At 41.0% G+C, this 18,296-nt stretch overlaps 1 protein-coding gene across 2 annotated transcripts in view; it reads right to left on the bottom strand.

Moving 5' to 3' along the window:
- LOC308525815 (testis-specific gene 10 protein-like) overlaps positions 1–18,296 on the bottom strand; it is a 124,854-nt gene that overhangs the window by 48,900 nt on the left and 57,658 nt on the right. For both annotated transcript variants that reach the window (XM_081100662.1, XM_081100661.1), the window contains 2 exons: positions 6,151–6,266; positions 3,568–3,722 (listed from right to left, as the gene is read on the bottom strand). In XM_081100662.1, coding sequence (XP_080956788.1) covers positions 3,568–3,722; positions 6,151–6,266 — 271 coding nt within the window. The remainder of the gene's footprint in view (positions 1–3,567; positions 3,723–6,150; positions 6,267–18,296) is intronic.

Below are 18,296 nucleotides of genomic sequence, written 5' to 3'. Positions count from 1 at the left end.
ATTCACTGATACTGTGGCTAACATTAGCCCTGTTCTTTCACTACATAACTAGATTTCATTTTACCCTTTGAAGTTGGAAATCCTAAGTAACCAAGGAAACAAGATGAAAACCTAAACCTATGTTTCCAACCAGTTCTGTTCCTGTTCATCAGGACGGTTTAGTTGTGTGTACATGTTGTGTGTGCATGGGCATGTGTATGTGTTATCTCCCTTTACTCATGTGCTCCTCTCCAGGGTAATTTTTACTCTGGTTTCCCATTCTGCTCCTGGTAGAATGGTGCAGATGGATATTGGAATATGGTTAACAAATCCATTAGCAAAGCAGTTAACCCCCTTTAAGAAGTCAAGCCAATGAAGGAAAAACTCAAAGAGAAAATACTGCTTAAAATAGAATGTTTATACATGCCTTTGAAATATAATTTAATACATTTCTAATTAAATTCTGAAAAACAAATTGAACTTCTAGTATTTTTAAAAGTCATTACTTGGTAAAACTTAAATATAATTTATAAGGCTAAAAAGGACTTTCTTTTATCAATAGAAACTCATCTTGAAAGTATGACTATCTAATACTAAGGACTTTGTAAAGTATCCAGGGCAACAAAATTACTGGGTAGAATCCAGTAATATAGCCTACCAGCCCTATTTTCTCTTCATAATGCCCTAATACCAGCATTTCAAAAACTGTTGATATTTATGCCATCACTGTCAATTTAACATTTCTGTACAACCTCAATATGTTTGTCCAATTAGAATCATAGGTTCAAGTTAATTGTTAAAAATTCAATCTGGACAAGATGGTCATAAATCTATATAGAAAAAATAAATAAACTAAAATATTACACACATAATTATGGCTTTTATTACTAAAAAGTCTGTGAACTTCCTAATGAGTTTTCTAACTTTAACTGGTAGTAAGTAGTAGGACATCTTTTTAAATTACCAATAAGATGAAAAAACTTCATATTATTCATTATAATATAGACTTTCCATAGGAATTTATTCTGTAATCTCCGTATTAGACTGTAAGTGTACTGCTTTTCACCATATGGTACTTATAAATTGAACTCTAAAATATTATTGTAGAAACTGTTTCCTCTTTCCATGCCTAATATTGCTTTAAAATGTTTTTTTTTTTCTCCTCAGAGGATGGATGTGTTTATGTTCATGATCTTATACAAGATCATCAACTTATACAAGGTCATGAAATGGATTGGCAAGTAAATATTCCTTGTGAAGGAAAAGATAATGTTGGTACAATTAGCAGAATGGAAGGAATGTGAAATATAGATATAGCTGAGGAAAATCAGATAGATCTGAATAATTTGTTTCTAAGTGTTAAAGAAAAACAAAACATGTTTAACTCTTCAAGTAGTAGTGTTTAAATATGAGAAAAACATTCTACCCCCAAAAGCCATAACATTTTTTAAAATATTAAGGTATAGCTTACAGAGATGAGTCAATCTTTTAAACAAGTAAACCAATATTTACTATCTTATGCACTTTGAGGGCTTCAGTTAGGCTCACGATTCCCAAAGCTTTTAACTTCAATTCCAGTTTTTCTCAAAACCTAAAAATCCAAGAGCCTATGAATATTTCAACGACATGTGCCAAAGACATGTGGATCATCTTCCTCTCTGAGCCTGCTCTGTTTCCCGTGCTTCCTACTTCATGCGTGGCAACTGTTCACATGGTTCCTCAGTCAGAAAGCACGTCTTGTCAATCTTACTCCCTTCGTAGACCTATTTCTCTCATGGATACTGCCACTCGCCTACCACAGTTCTTAACACTTTACTCCTAACTAGTGTCCTTGTCACCATTCTCACTTTCCTATAATCCATCTTTTACATGGATTAACAAGGGCTGGAATATTTTTTAAAATAAAGATGTAACTGTAAAATTTTGTTTATATTATTTCATTGATTCACTATATCAATGATATTCTAAACTCAACATTACATACATTTTTAAATTTGTTGCTTACCTATCCCATCTCATTTTTTGTCACCTATCCCTACCCCATACTTACCTCTTTGCAATCTATGCTCTGGACATTATAAACTATCAAGAAACCCTGTGACATTCTCTGATGAAAGCCACTGGGCTCTCGTAAGTTGCTCTACCTGTCTGGATTCCCCTTTCTCTAAAAGGTATTCTGCCTGGAGCAGCATTAAACAGATTGTCAAACTACAGCAGGAAGGCTGGGGAGGGTTGGGGGAAGGAGGGGTAAGAGATCAATCAAAGGACTTGTATGTATGCATATAAGCATAACCAATGAACACAAGACACTTGGGGGGGGGGTAGGGGAGGTTGGGGTAAGGTCAAGGGGAAAAAAAAGGAGACAAATATACTACTCTTTGTAATATTTTAAGCAATAAAAAACAAAGGGAAAAAAAACGGTATTCTGCCTGTCTGAACACCCTTCCTCTCACTGTAGCCTTTCTCTAAGTCTTTTCCTGGCTAATTCCTAGTCAATTTTCAGGGCAGTCCAGGCATTATCATCTTCTTGAAATCTTTCTAGATCTTCTCCTCTCCTAATCCAACCCACAGATTAAATCACAGAACTGTGCTTCTGCCAGACTCGAACGGCACATTGTGCATACACTCAGCACATTCTATAATAAAAGTACCTTTATTTATCCTTCTCCCAATTATGCTACAGGCTTTGGAAGACATGTCCACTCCTCCTCAATTTTTAACATAATATACCTGGTACATGTCAATAAATGCTTGTTTTATGGTGGATAGATGAAGGAATTAGTTCCCTTAGAGAGGGGCAAGGCCTAATTCCAATGATGCTGCTTTGCTTATAACATCTGTGGAAAACAGTTTTGGAATTGCCTTCAGAACCACTTTATAAGCAAGAAAAGGGTATGAATATTTCCCTGCCTTTTTGGCAACAGCTTTTATGCTGTCTGAACAACAAAACCTGAGGAATGGAGATTATCATCCAGCTTTATTTACCAACTCCATATGACAGGGAGGGGGGACCTTTTTCCTGCCAAGGGTCATTTGGATATTTATAATATCATTTGCTTAATATAATTCACTGATTTTATGTTGCTATAAAGAAGGTCCTGTGTTTGTTGAATTTTGAGTCTGCCTGCAGTTGTGTTGGCAGGGCCAGATCAAATGATGTTGCACGTCTTATATCGCCTACAGGTTGGAGGTTCCTTACCCCTGCCATATGGTCTAGTCTCAATGACTAAAGACAATGTAAAAACCTGCATCTAGTTCTGAACACAATTACAAAGGCAGTTTTAGTGGAATAAACATATTGCCTCCCACAGTGGCTCCCTGGAGGTATAAGTTTTGGTGTGCTTTTAAAAAGAAATCAATCTCACTGCTTTCTTTTTAATTTGAATATTTGATATTTGAATTAGTTCTTGTCAGTGCATGTTAACAACAAATTGGTGAGAGAAAGAACACATTTTTTAAGACTATTCTGAAATATTTCAAAATCACATTTTAAAGTTTCAGCTCTCTAGAAAAATTTTGAGAGAACCTATTATTTTATTCAGATTCCAGTGCAAACACTTCTTTTAAACCACAGTTCTCAGAACATACTTTCATGGCCAAACTCTCTCCAAGGGATGCAATGTTCTCAGACTTTTTATCCAAGCATACTTGTAGGCATTCCTTTTCTTTAGCTAGGTCGTTGAGGGTTGCACCAAGAATGCTGATTTCTTCTCGCTGGGCAATACTCTGCCTTGTAAAATTATCTAAATATGTAATCATAAAGGCATTTTTAATCAAGATAATTTTTCAGTCCAAGTGGACTGAAATACTTTTCAAAGTAAGTTCTCCTATATTATATTCAGTTCCTAAAAATAAGTATAGTATACCAAATAAAAACATGGCTTTTGTTGTTAGTGATTAAAATCCAAGATGAATCTTGAAATTCTAAATGATTCACAAATGTAAAAGCATAATTAACACATTTGAATAAGAATAGCAAAAGAAAGATCCAAATTACAAGTTCTCAAAGTAGATTTACATGCCTGGTGGGGTGGGGGGCAGACTGTAGGTGGATGAAGTTGGGTGGAATACTGAAACCAGCATTCCCCCTTCCCCCCCAATATCCCCCCTCTCTCTGAACTAGAATCATTGTTGTATATAAGTTGGTAACAGATCTTAATAAAATATTCAATTAAGTCATGTTCAGAGTCAAATGTCTTCTACTCTGATCTCTCTAAATTTTTCCTAAAAATTCCTGGAAAAAAAGTCATCCCAGGACGTCTGATTTGATTGTGGAAACACTGACAAGCCAATGTCAATGCTGAAGGCCTAAATGACTGCTATGCAATTGGTTCTCAAACTGTGGTTTCCCACCAGCACCATCAGCATCACCTGGGAACCCCAGCCCTACTGAATTAGAAATTCTGACTGGAAAGCGCAATTATGTCTTAACAAGCACCCGCCCATGTGATCTAGTGCACAACAGCTTGAGACCCACCTGAGCAAACTGGAAAAGACACAAGAGCCCTGGCCATCTGCTACTCCACGAGCTGACCCCAGTGGTCTGCACTAGCCCTGCAGGGGGTTCTGACCACACCCAAGTCTGAGAACCTCTGGTCTAGAGCCCTACTAGGGAAGCTCTGCTAGACTGGACCTCTAGGTTACTCCCTGCCAACGACCATCCAGGGCAGTATAAGAGAGGCACTATCCCATGCCAAGAGGATGATCTAAAGTACCTGAGAATAGATAATTCCCTTTTCCCGGCTACTATCTTTCAGGCAAACACATGTTTTGGGTGTTCTGATATATGAGTCTATTCCCATTGTCATACAATAAAGAAATGAAAGCTCTGAAACAGCTCTAGGAGTTCCTACTTTAAAAATAATCCTCCACCTCACATCCCACTCAAGCTACCACTCCATTTTTCTGCTACACTTGGTAGCCAAACTTCTTAACAGACTTCTATTCTCTCCTGTCTCTACTCTCACTGCCCAGTCTTCCTCAACCTATCCCATCTTCCACATCCAACACTCTATCCAAACTTTGTCAGTGTTCCCCAGACCTTCAAAGTACCAAATCCAATCAACATTTCTTCAACCCCATCTTACTTAGCTTCTCAAATTATCTGATAATTAACACTACCATCCTTTTTAAAACATTTGCTCTCTTGCCTCTCCCAAAACACTCACTTATGGGTATTCTTCCTAATTCTTTGGCTTCTTCTTACTTAGTCCAGGACTCTCTTCTCATTCTCTATATTTTCTCTAGATGATTTCATGGTTTTAATATCATTTATTTGCTGATGTGTCCCAAATGTATATTTTTAGCTTAGGTTTCACTTCTGAGATAAAAACTTATGTATTAACTGCTTACCTTACATTTTTACTTGCATTTAAAATATCCAAAAATGAGTTATTCAATATTCCCATTTTAAATGTATATTTTAATACTTCCCATCTCAATAAAAAGCACCTCCACTCATCTAATTGTTTATGTCAGACAGTTTTGAACTACTGTTAAAAATATTCCCTCTGCTCGGCTGGTGTGGCTCAGTGGTTGAACATCCACCTATGAACCAGGAGGTTGCAGTTCGATTCCTGGTTAGGGCACATGCCCGGGTTGCGGGCTCAATCATCAGTGGGGGTACAGGAGGTAGCCAGTCCATGATTCTCTCTTATCATTTATGTTTCTTTCTCCCTCTCCCTTCCTCTTTGAAATCAATAAAAATATAAACAATATATACATATATTCCCTCTATTTTAAAATGGGTTCTTTTATAGTCATAATCAAAATTTTACTTTACAGTTATAAAAATATTAAATTATGACCATATTTTCATAGAGATAAATGGTAAGAAACATAAATAGCAGACTATAAAAACAATTTTCTCTATGAACCCAACTAATATCATAGATATAGCCAAATATATGTAAACTTCCAACCAAAAGTAATATAAATGCATACTATATTTCATTAAAACTGCTATGAACAAGACACATTTTTACACAGAAACTTGTAAATTTAAAAGTGACCATCATAAATTAGAAAGTGTTGCTACTTTGTTTCCATGATCAGAATCATAAACTTTTAATTGACGGGCCTATCTCCAAGTTTATCTTGTTATAACTGAGAGAAGAAAGCTTTTTTCTAGTAGATGTAAAGAAAAAGTAATAACAGGAAAAAATAACTCACCAATTTTTTCATCCAAGCACATAATTTTCTCCTGAGTAAGCTGAAGCTCATATTTTTTCTTAGCAAGGTGTCGCTGAGTATCAGAAAGGTCTTTTTCTGTATTTTCATATAAAACTCTGTAAACATTTTAATAATAAAACTAATTCTGAAATTTTTATGTTTTATCAACCTCTTAGTGTATTTAAATCTAAAAACTTTTAGGGACACTAATAAACATTTTTCTTTTTAGTCTCTTCCTAAAGCCACATTATAGAAAGTTTAAAGAATAAAGGGTAGCCCTAACCGGTTTGGCTCAGCAGATAGGGTGTCGGCCTGCAAACTCAGGGGTCTTGGGTTCGATTCCGGTTAAGGGCATTTACCTTGGTTGTGGGCACATCCCCAGTAGGGGGTGCACAGGAGGCAGCTGATCGATGTTTCTCTCTCATTGATGTTTCTAACTCTCTATCCCTCTCCCCTCCTGTCTGTAAAAAATCAATAAAATATATTAAAAAAAAAAGAATAAAGGGTAAAAAGGGACCCTCGATCCACCACTCCAACATAAGCTAGCATTTTGGTGTTCATTATTCAGTGTTGCTGCTTTTTCATATTTTTCATATTCAGTGTTATGCATATTTAAAGTTACCATACTATAAATTCAAAATTGAATCTGATTTTTTCACCTACACTTAATCTTTAATAATTTTCAGTCTATAACACAGTCCTCCAAATCATCATTTTCTGCCTGAAAAATATATATGAGCAATAGCTATTTATTTTTAAGTAAATATAAACATTTAGTTCAGTGTTCTATTAGACATCTAGGTTTATTTCCGTTTTCTCTATTACTAATAAATCTATAATGAACAGCATTTCATTCACTCCACATTTATTAAGTGTCTAGTATGTACCAGGTACTAGGTGCTGAGGAACATAGAGTGAACTTGATGGGCACTGGTCCTGTCCTCATTGAGTTCACAGTCTATAAAAAAGTAACAGACCATAATTTCTGGCATTATGGAAACTAGATAATCTGAAAGTCTTCTAATATAAAGAAGCATCCTACAATATAAAGGAGGATCCTTTTAAATGTATGGCTAACTTTTAAGAAATTGTAAGGGAAGCCCTCTGGAGCCAAATTAGAGCCATAAGACTATGAACTGATGTTATGCTAGATATAATTGGGGTTTGCCTGTCTCAGTAGTCTAGGGTCTTTTTTAAAAAAATTTCTTTATTGATTAAGTTATTACATGTGTCCTTAGTCTAGGGTAGTGGTCAGCAAACTGCAGCTCGAGAGCCACATGTGGCTTTTTGGCTACTTGAGTGTGGCTCTTCCACAAAATACCACGTGCAGGCGCATATGTACAGTGTGATTGAAACTTTGTGGCCCATGCGCAGAAGTCAGTATTTTGTGGAAGAGCCACACTCAAGGAGCCAAAGAGCCGCATGTGGCTTGCGAGCCGTAGTTTGCCGACCACTGGTCTAGGGTCTTAACTCAGAAACAAAAGATGAGGTCACAGAGATGCCTACAACACAAGAATTAGAACTAAGGCCCCCCACATAAAGCCACTGAGTACTATAACAAAAGTGAAAAGGTCTAGACAAAATCAGTTTGTCAACCAACCACTGCTAGGCTCAGGGTAATAATAATTTTTTAAAAATCTTTCTTGGGTATTGTTTATCTCAGGACAATAAATCAAAATAAAATATGGCTCTAGGGTGTGTGTATAAGCTAGAGCACTTGGAAGAAATAAACACAAAACTTCTCTGGAGGGATATACCCTCCATCCAAGCTAAGAACTAAACCTTGGATACAGGCATGTTGAAAATTAGCTCACAATTCAAATTTTAAAAACACATTAATAATCCAAACTTAGTGTGAGTCAAAAGACATACAAACTAAATTAGATCCCGTAGAACTATAGATTGTAGTATTTTCAAAGAAACCTAATAGTTCTATTTTTGTTAATATATTTTTATTGATTTCAGAGAGGAAGGGAGAGGGATAAGAGAGAATCATTGACTGGCTGCCTCCTGCATGTCCCCCACTGGGGCTTGTGCCTGCAACTTGGGCATGTGCCCTGATATGGAATTGAACTATGACCTTCTGGTTCAGAGACTGACCCTCAACCACTAAGCCATGCCAGCTGGGCAAGAATAGTTGTATTTAAATACTGAAAGATAAAGTAATAAAATACATAAGAAAAAAGAACCAGCAGATTTTTAAAAAGAACTAAAGTTCAGAAAAATTAAACTATAATAATTGAAATAAAAAACATTTAAAACATCAACAGACAAGTTTAAGAGCACAACAGACACAGCAGAAGATAAAATCAGTAAGTTGAAAAAACTCTAGTCCATAGAAATAATCTATAATAAAACACAGACAAACAAAAGAGAGAGAAGTTAAAAGACATAAAGAACAGAATGAGGCCCTGACCAGTTTGGCTCAGTGGATAGAGCGCTGGCCTGCGGACTGAGGGGTCCCAGGTTCGATTCCGGTCAAGGGCATGTACCTTGGTTGCGGGCACATCCCCAGTAGTGGGTGTGCAGGAGGCAGCTGATTGATGTTTGTCTCTCATCGATGTTTCTAACTCTCTATCCTGCTCCCTTCCTCTCTGCAAAAAATCAATAAAATATATATATTAAAAAAAAATTAAGAACAGAATGAGAAGGTTCAATCACCTAATCAAAATTCAAGAAAGAGAGGATAAACACAATATTCCAAAAAATAATCTCTATATAAAAGCCAAGCGACAGGAATGACTGGTTGCTATGATGTGCACTGCGGCCCCAACTGCCCACAGCACCCCCTCCTGGCCAACCCCACCCCCAGTCAGCCCCCCTGGCCGGCCCCGTTGCCAATCAGACCCCCAATCCCAATTGGGGGTGGGGCCGGCAGGCCGACTGCCTGCAGCCCCTCCCCCTGGGGGCCCCACCCCTGAACAGCCCCCTCTCCCCCAATTGGGGGCAGGGGCCGCCTGGCCAACCTCCCAAGTCCCCTCCCCCTTGCCAGCCTGGCTGGATGGGCCCCCATTGGGGGCAGGCCAGCTGAACCCCACCCATGCACGAATTCATGCACTGGGTCTCTAGTAGCTAATCCTATATAATAAAGAGCTAATATGCAAATAGTCGTTGTACCCTCACGCCATCATGCCATAATGGCTCAGACACTCAACACTGGGGAGAGAGGAATGAGGACCAGCCAGGCATAAATGAGCCTGTGGGAGAGGAATGGGGACCAGCCAGGCTGTGGCCCGGGAGACGGACAAGCTGCCCACCCTGTGGTCTGGGGCGCCAGCGCTGTGCCTGTGCTTGTGGCCTGGGAGAGGGACAAGCTACCCGCCCTGCGGTCCCGGGCACCAGCCTGCAGCTGCGGCCCTGGAGAGAGAAAAGCCACCTGCCCCGCGATCCCAGGCACCTGTGGTGTGGCCCGGGTGAAACTGCCCGCCCACGGTCCCCTGTGGCTGCAGCTGGCCTAGGCAAAGCTGGCCCAGGTCCTGGGTGCCTGTGGCCAGCCAGAGGGAGGGAAGCCTGGGTCCCAGGTGCCTGCTACTGGCCGGAGGAGGAACTCCTGGGTCCTGGGTGTGTGGCGAGGCAGAAGCGGTTAGAGGAGATCAGGCCAGCAGGGGAGCAGTTAGGGGAGATCAGGTAGGCAGGCAGAGGTCGTTAGGGGCAATCAGGAAGGCAGAGGTGGTTAGGGGCGATCAGGCAGGCAAGCAGAGGGGTTAGGGGTGATCAGGCAGGCAGACAGGCAAGCGATTAGGAGCCAGCAATCCCGGATTTTGAGAGGCAGTCAGACATCCCCTGAGGAGTCCTGGATTGGAGAGGGTGCAGTTGGAGAGGGTGCAGGCTGGGCTGAGGGATTCCCTCTCCCCCTGTGCATGAAGTGCACCAGGCCTCCAGGATAATATATAAAATCTTAGACTAAACAAATATCAAGGAAAAATCTGAACACACTCTGGCTGGTGTGGCTCAGTTGGTTTATTGTCCTGTCCACTGAAAGGTCCCCTGTTCTATTCCCAGTCAGGTCACATGCCCAAGTTGTGGGTTTGATCACTGGACAGGGTGTGTGTGGGAGGCCACCAATAGATATTTTTCTCTCACAACGATGTTTCTCTCTCTCCCCCTCTCCCTTTATCTCTCTCTCTAAAAGCATTAAAAAAAATCTGAACACTAACATTAAGGGAACTTAAGTCCTGGGTAGAACAAATTATAAATCTGTGTCTATTATGACAATTATAGTGGGGGAGGGTAGAAAGATTTAAAGGAAGGAAATATTTTTACACACAAACTAATAAAAGTGATACCTTGGTGGGAATGCAGAGTCGTGCAGCCACTATGGAAAACAGTATGGAGTTTCCTCAAAAAACTAAAAATGGAACTCCCATTTGACCCAGTGATCCCACTTCTAAGAATATATATCCCAAGAAACCAGAAACACCAATCAGAAAGGATATATGCACCCCTATGTTCATAGCAGCACAATTCACCATAGCCAAGATTTGGAAACGGCCTAAGTGCCCATCAGCAGATGAGTGGATTAAAAAACTGTGGTACATCTACACAATGGAATACTACACTGCGGTAAAAAAGAAGGAACTCTTGCCATTTGCAACAGCATGGATGGAACTGGAGAGCATTATGCTAAGTGAAATTAGCCAGTCAGAGAAAGATAAATACCACATGATCTCACTCATTTGTGGATTATAGAGAACAACATAGACTGATGAACAGGGACAGATCCGAAGACAGAGAAACAGCAATCAGACTATCAATCCCCAGAGGGAAAGTAGGGGAGGGTGGGGGTTAGGGGAAGAGATCAACCAAAGGACTTGTATGCATGCATATAAGCCAAACCAATGGACATGGACAACAGGGGGATGAGAACATGAGTGTGTGTGTGTGGGGGGGGGGGGGTGTGAATGGGGGGATGAGGACACATTTGTAATACCTTAACCAATAAAGAAATTTTTTTAAAAAAGTGATACCTTGGGAAAACATGTGTTCACAGGCAAAAATTATAAGACATTTGAGAAGTCCAGCCACTTACAAAAAGCAAAAACAAAAAAACCAACTCACCAATTACAGAATCCAACTGTAGCAGATATATTGGAATAAATAAATAAATAATATTAAATTAGACAAGTAAATATATTAAAAGGAGAAGATGTAAAAAAGAACCAAGGGAAAAAACATATAACAAATATGAGAAATCTAGTACTTGAAATTAAAAAAAAATACATGATGTAAATAGCTAAATATATAAAATACTGCTGAGAGTAATTTTTGAAGACCTAAATAAATGGGGAGATATTATGTGGACTAAAAAGCTCTATATATTCACCAACAATTTTTTCAAAACTGACATATAGATTCAACTTAATCAAAATCCCAACAACATTTTGTAGATAAATGATTCTAATAAAGATGATTCCAAAATTTATATGGAAATGTGCAGTACCTACAAGCAGCTCAAACAACTTTAAAATGGAATAAAGTTCGAGGACATAATATCTGATTTCAAGACTTCTTATGAAGCTTCAATTATCAAGACAAAGTGATACTAACATAAACATGGAAAAATATATCAATGGAATAGAACAGAGCTCAGAAACAGACTCACACATATATGGTCAATTAAATTTTCAGGTACCAAGGCAATTCAATGGGTTAATGGGATAATCTTAACAAATAAGAAGCAATGGCTATCCTATATAACTAGAGGCCCGGTGCACGAAATTCGTGCACTGGGGGGGGGGGTTGTGTCCCTTAGCCCAGCCTGCACCCTCTCCAATCTCCAACCTGGGACCCCTTGGGGGATGTCCGACTGCCGGTTTAGACCCAATCCCTGGCCTAAACTGGCAGTAGGACATCCCTCTCACAATCCGGGACTGCTGGCTCCCAACTGCTTGCCTGCCTGCCTGCCTGCCTGCCCCTAACCGCTTCTGCCTGCTAGCCTGATCACCCCCTAACCACTCCCCTGCTAGCTGATCTATGCCTAACTGCTCCCCTGCTGGCCCAGGCACCCCTAACTGCCCTCCCCTGCTGACCCAGTCACCCCTAACTACCATCCCCTACAAGCCTGGTCTCCCCTAACTTGCCCTCCCCTGCAGGCCTGGTTGCCCCCAATTGCCCTCCCCTGCTGGCCTGATCACCCACAACTGCCCTCCCCGGCCGGCCATGTTGTGGCTGTGGGCACCACCATCTTTGAGGGCATGGCAGTCAATTAGCATATCCCCGCCTTATTGGGTGTGAGCATCGCCATCCTTGAGGGCGGGGCAGTCAGTTAGCATATTCCCTCCTTATTGGCTGTGAGCGCTGCCATCTTTGCAATGGTGTGAGGGTCAATTAGCATATTCCCTCTTTATTAGATTACTAGAGGCCCAGTGCACAAAAACTTGTACACTCAGTGGGGGGTCCCTCAGCCGGGCCTGTGCCCTCTTGCAGTCTGGGACCCCTTGGGGAATGACCACCTGCTGGCTTAGGCCCGCTCCCCCAGGGGATTCGGCCTAAGCTGGCAATCAGACATCACTCTGGCAGCCCGGGAGCCCTCAGGGGATGTCCACTTGCCAGCGGGGAGCAGGCCTAAGCTGCAGTCTGACATCCTTAGTGCTGCTGAGGAGGCGGGAGAGGCTCCCACCACCACCACTGTACTGGCAGCCATCAGCCTGGTTTGTGGCTAAACAGAGCTCCCCCTGTGGGAGTGCACTGACCACCAGGGGGCAGCTCCTGCATTGAGCATCTGCCCCCTGGTGGTCAGTGTGTGTCATAGTGACCAGTCATTCCCAGTTGTTCTGCTGTTAGGGTCAATTTGCATATTACCCTTTTATTATATAGGATAGAGGCCTGGTGCATGGGTGGGGGCCGGCTGGTTTGCTCTGAAGGGTGTCCTGGATCAGGGTGAGGGTCCCGCTGGGGTGCCTGGCCAGCCTGGGTGAGGGGCTGATGGCTGTCTGCAGGCTGGCCACACCCCCTTTAGGGTGGGGGGGTCCCCACTGGGTTGCCTGGCCAGTCTGGGTGAGGGGCTGAGGGCCGTTTTCAGGCTGGCCAAGGCCCTCCCCCCACCCCGGCAGAAGCTCCAGGCCTCTTTTTTTTTCCTTTTTGTTTAATTCTGGTGTTTATTTACCTTCTATAATTGAAACCTTGTTGCCTTGAGTGGAGCTCAGAGCTGGGCCGCGGCAGGTGGGAAGCTTGGCTTCCTCCATCACTGGAGCAACCAAGCCTCCTGCTCGCTCCAGCTCCGTGGCTGCCGGCCGCCATCTTCGTTGGGTTAATTTGCATATAGTCGCTCTGATTGGCTGGTGGGCGTGGCTTAAGGTGTAGTGAAGGTACGGTCAATTTGCATGCTTGTCTTTTGTTAGATTAGATCCTATCTAATAAAGAGGATTCCCAAATTGACCATCACTCCACCACAAAGATGACGTCGCCCACAGCAGAGGCAGAGGTTTCTGTAACACAAATTGGCTGCACCCACAGCAGAGGCCAAGTTCCCATAATGAGCCTTAACGAGCAATCAGCAGGGACCTGAGGCTGCGCCCTCCCTGCGCCCCCGTGGGACTTGACAGGGGACCTCAGGCTACGCCCCCACCCTGGTGCCAGGCAGGAGGACCTCAGGCCTCGCCCCCTGCTCCAGCACTGGGCCAGGGGACCTGAGGCCATACCCTCCACTCCAGTGCCAGGCCGGGAGAACTGAGGACATGCCCCCCCCCCACCTGATGGGGCTTGAGGTACACCCCACCACCCCAATGCTGGCCTGGAGTACCTCAGGCTGCTCCCCTCACCCTGGACTGGGGGACCTCAGGCCACACACCCCCCGTCCAAAGGGGCTTGACGGGGGACCTCAGGCCACACCCCCCACCCAGCAGGGCTTGACAGGGGACCTCAGGCCATGTTCCCCACCCGGCGGGGCTTGACGGTGGACCTCAAGTCGTGCCCCCAGCCCAGCCCAGGCTGGGGAACCTCAGGCTGTGCTCCCTGCCCCAGCACCAGGCCAGGGCACCTGAGGCTGCACCCCCTGCCCAGCTGGGCTTGACAAGTGTGGGACTGGCCAGGTCTGGATTTAGCCCAATGGAGGGAGGTGGCCAGGTCTGAGTCTCATGCGATTTTGAGGTACACATGGGTGGGCAGGGACTTAACTCTGGGTTCCATGGTGCACCCCAGAGTCTGACAGGAGCAAGATTTTCATATACATTTTAATAATTTGCTTTCATCTCTGACATTTCTATTATAAAGGGCAAATAGCAATATTAAAATATTTCCTCTAATTAATCTCCTTTTAATGTGCACGAATTTTGTGCACTGGGCCACTAGTCCATACATAAAAACAAAACTTTTAATCTCATACCTTACACCAACCATGTCAAACTCGTGGCCAGCGGGCCACATGACAAGGTATGCAGCCTGCCAGTTGTGAGTTTGATATGCTTGCCTTACATGAAAATTACTTCAGAAAAGGTTCATAGACCTAAATGCAAAAGTTAAAACTATAGAACTTTTAGAACAAAACAGCAAAAAATTTTAGTGACCTTAGATATGGCAAAGAATTCTTAAATAGAACATGAAAAGCATGGTAATTTCAATAAATTGTACCTCACCAAAATTAAAAACCTTTGTTCATCAAAAGTATACACTGGAAGCATATATTTTCAATGTATCTGACAAAGAATTTGTAATTAGAACATATAAAGGACTTTTATAAGTTAATGATAAAAAAATAAAAAAAACCATTAATAATGGACAATATTTGAACAGATACTTCATAAAATTAGATCTATAGGTGGCAAAGAAATAAATGAATGCATGCTCAACATTACTGATTACTAGAAAAAAGCAAATTAAAACCAAAATATAATACTAAACACCCACTCTAATTCTAGTATCACTAAAATTAAAAATGCACTGCTGGTGGGAATATAAAATGGCAAAACCATTTTTGAAAACAGTTTTTTTTTATTTTATTGATTTTTTACAGAAAGGAAGGGAGAGGGATAGAGAGTTAGAAACATCGATGAGAGAGAAACATCGATCAGCTGCCTCCTGCACACCTCCCACTGGGGATGTGCCCGCAATCAAGGTACATGCCCTTGACCGGAATCAAACCTGGGACCTTTCAGTCCACAGGCCGACGCTCTATCCACTGAGCCAAACCAGCTAGGGCGAAAACAATTTTTAATTCCTTCAAAAGTTAAAATAGATCCAGCATATGACTCAGCAGTTCAAATCCTGGGTACTTACCCGAAAGAAATGAAAGCATATAAATACAAAGAGACTTATATTTGCAGTTCTATTTGTTATAGCCAAAACCTGAAAATAAATCAAATGTCCATTTGGTATCCTATATAATAAAAGTCTAATATGCTAAGTGCCCAGTCATCCAGTCATCCATTCAACCAATGAAAGTGTAATATGCTAATGATATGCTAAGGCCACTCAACTGCTCATTATCACGTGCACTGACCACCAGGGGGCTGATGCTCCAACCAGTAGGTTACCTTGCTGCCAGGGTCCTGCCAATTGGGACTGAGCGAAATGGGCCAAACATACCCTGGAGCCCTCCCAGGGTTCCTCCCCAACTGGCCAACTTCCTGCATCTCTGCAACCTTCTTGCAATCCGGGACCCCTCACAGGATGTCGGAGAGCCAGTTTCGGCCCGATCCCACAGGCCAAACTGAGGGACCCCACTGGTGCATGAATTTGTGCACTGGCCTCTAGAATCAATATAATGCAATATGACTCAAAAAATGAATCAGCTACTAAAACACATAACAACATGAATTAATCAACTTGAAGGTAGGTGCGGCGTTGGTGGTATAGTGGTGAGAATAGCTGCCTTCCAATCTGAAGGTAATTTGCTCTATCAAAGTAGATCAACAGAAGAGTACATAGTATACAATTCCATTTAGATAAAATTCTAGAAAACCCAAGATAATAAAAAAAGACAAGAAGCAGATCAGTGGCTGCCTGAGTAATGGTGGCAGGTGGAGGCTGCATAAGGAAAGGATTACAAAGGAAACATTTGATTACAAAGGAAACATATATATAATTACATTATACTGATTCTAGGGATAATTTGATGGGTATAATAGTATACATATGTCAAAGTTCATTAAATTGTACCTTTTAAACATATGCAGTTAAGTTACATATCGTATATCAATTATACATTAATAAATTTGTAAAAAATAAACAAGAAAACTATGCTAAATAATATCTAAATAATATATATCCCCAAATAATAGGTATAAAAATGGGGAGATTAAAATACTGTAAGAAATAGAAAAATAACCAATTTTCCTATGGCAGCAGAGAGCTAAGTAGGCAGCACTCTGGCTGACCAAGAACCTATTAGCAGAGCCAGCACTGTGTCCCTGGGTCATGGAAGCAAGGCAATAAAGAGTTACATTGGTGCTACCACAGAAGCTTATTTGGCTCTTGGTGGAGAGCTGTTCTGGACAATGGAGACCAATAGTCTGTACACTACAATGGACTGTTACAGGAGCCTACCTAGTCACCTAATCCAGCATGCATCTGAGAAAAAAATCACTGCCTGCAGGATAGCATAATAAATCAACAATAAGAAAAAGTTGCCCTGACCAGTTGGCTCAGTTGGTCGGAGCATTGTGTACACCAAAGGTTTGCAGGTTTAATTTTGGTCAGGGCACATAGTTAGGTTGTGGATTAAATCCCTGGTCAGGGTATGTACTTAGGTTGCAGGTTTGATCCCTTGTCTGGGAACGTACGGGAGGCAACTGATCAATTAATTTCACATCAGTATTTCTCTCCCTCTCTTTTTCCCCCTTCCTCTCTCTCTAAAATCAATATATGTGGATTTTAAAACAATTTAAATAAAATTTTGAAAATGTAGTGAAATTTAACTATAATCCAACTGAAGAATCACTTCAAATGCACTATAACATTATTTTTACAGCTTTTTCTTATAAAACAGCACTGTTTAGGAAGAATGTTTATTTAAGCAGTATAAAAACACAAATGATGAGTATTGGTTTTGAAACCCTAGGGATTTTGTTCTTTATCAGCAATGAAGTGAAAAGCTGTGAAAAGCAACGGATGCATTTCTTTTTGGCTGATTTGGCCTGGAATACTCAATTTAGAGATACTGAAATCTAGATATGTGTTGAACTATGTCAGGACTCAACTTCTAACCATTAGAATTTACGCATGGAATCAAACTTATAATTTTCTTATCAAATGAAAAAATGGAGAACAGGAACAACAGTATATTAACTATATTGAATGTAGTTGGATTATACAGCTCCTAAGTAGGCTCTCTGTAATTCTTGTTTTTTGTATATATAAATAGGAAACCTATGATAAATGTGGGTGCATTATAAAATATAAGTTATTGATCTTAAAAATAAATATACAGCTGACTTTTCAGCAAAAATAATGAAAGTCAGAAGATAATGGAAGGGTATTTTCAAAATGTTAAAATGAAAATAACCCCAAACCTTTTAAATTTTCTACCTACTGAAATATCCTTTATATCAATAAGAGTGCAATAGAGGTGGTAGAAATACTCAGCTTTGGATACATTTTGAAGATAATCAATTGGATTGGATATGAGTGTATAAAAATACAGGTTTCAGGCCAAGTATTATATGAATGGAGTTTCTATTTACTGAGATGGGAAGACTGAAAGACAGCAGATTTTCGTGCACTAGAGGGAAAAGGATAGTGGAGAGCAGAAATGTTAAGTTTGAAATGTCTATTAAATATCATAGTGAAGATGAAATGGAGATAGTTGGACATTCAAATTTGAAGTCCACAGAGAATTCTCGGCTATAAAGATACATTTTGAGGATCAAGAATAAATACATGAGGCTGGATGAGATCACTGAGGGATGAGTACAGATACAAAAGAGGAGAGAAGAACTCCTCTCAAAAACTACATTCAGGGACACTCTAAGATTTGGAGGTTGTGGACAGGAGGAGGAAATAGCAGAAGAGACTGATATAGGACAGCCAAAGAAATAAAAACAAAAAATCAAATGAGCATGATATGTCAGAAGCCAAATGAAGAAAGTTTTTAAATCAGCACAACTGATCAAATGTTGCAGAGAGGTCAAAGAAAATGAAGATCGAGGATTGTCCACTGCATTGAGTAACATGAAAGTAAATTTTCCTTTTAAAACAGTTTTGATAGAATG

This window comes from Myotis nattereri, assembly GCF_964212035.1.
Source record: "Myotis nattereri genome assembly, chromosome: 10".
Taxonomy (NCBI): Eukaryota; Metazoa; Chordata; class Mammalia; order Chiroptera; family Vespertilionidae; genus Myotis; species Myotis nattereri.
Note: the sequence above shows the minus strand (reverse complement) of the source record. Positions and strands in the feature narration are given on the sequence as shown.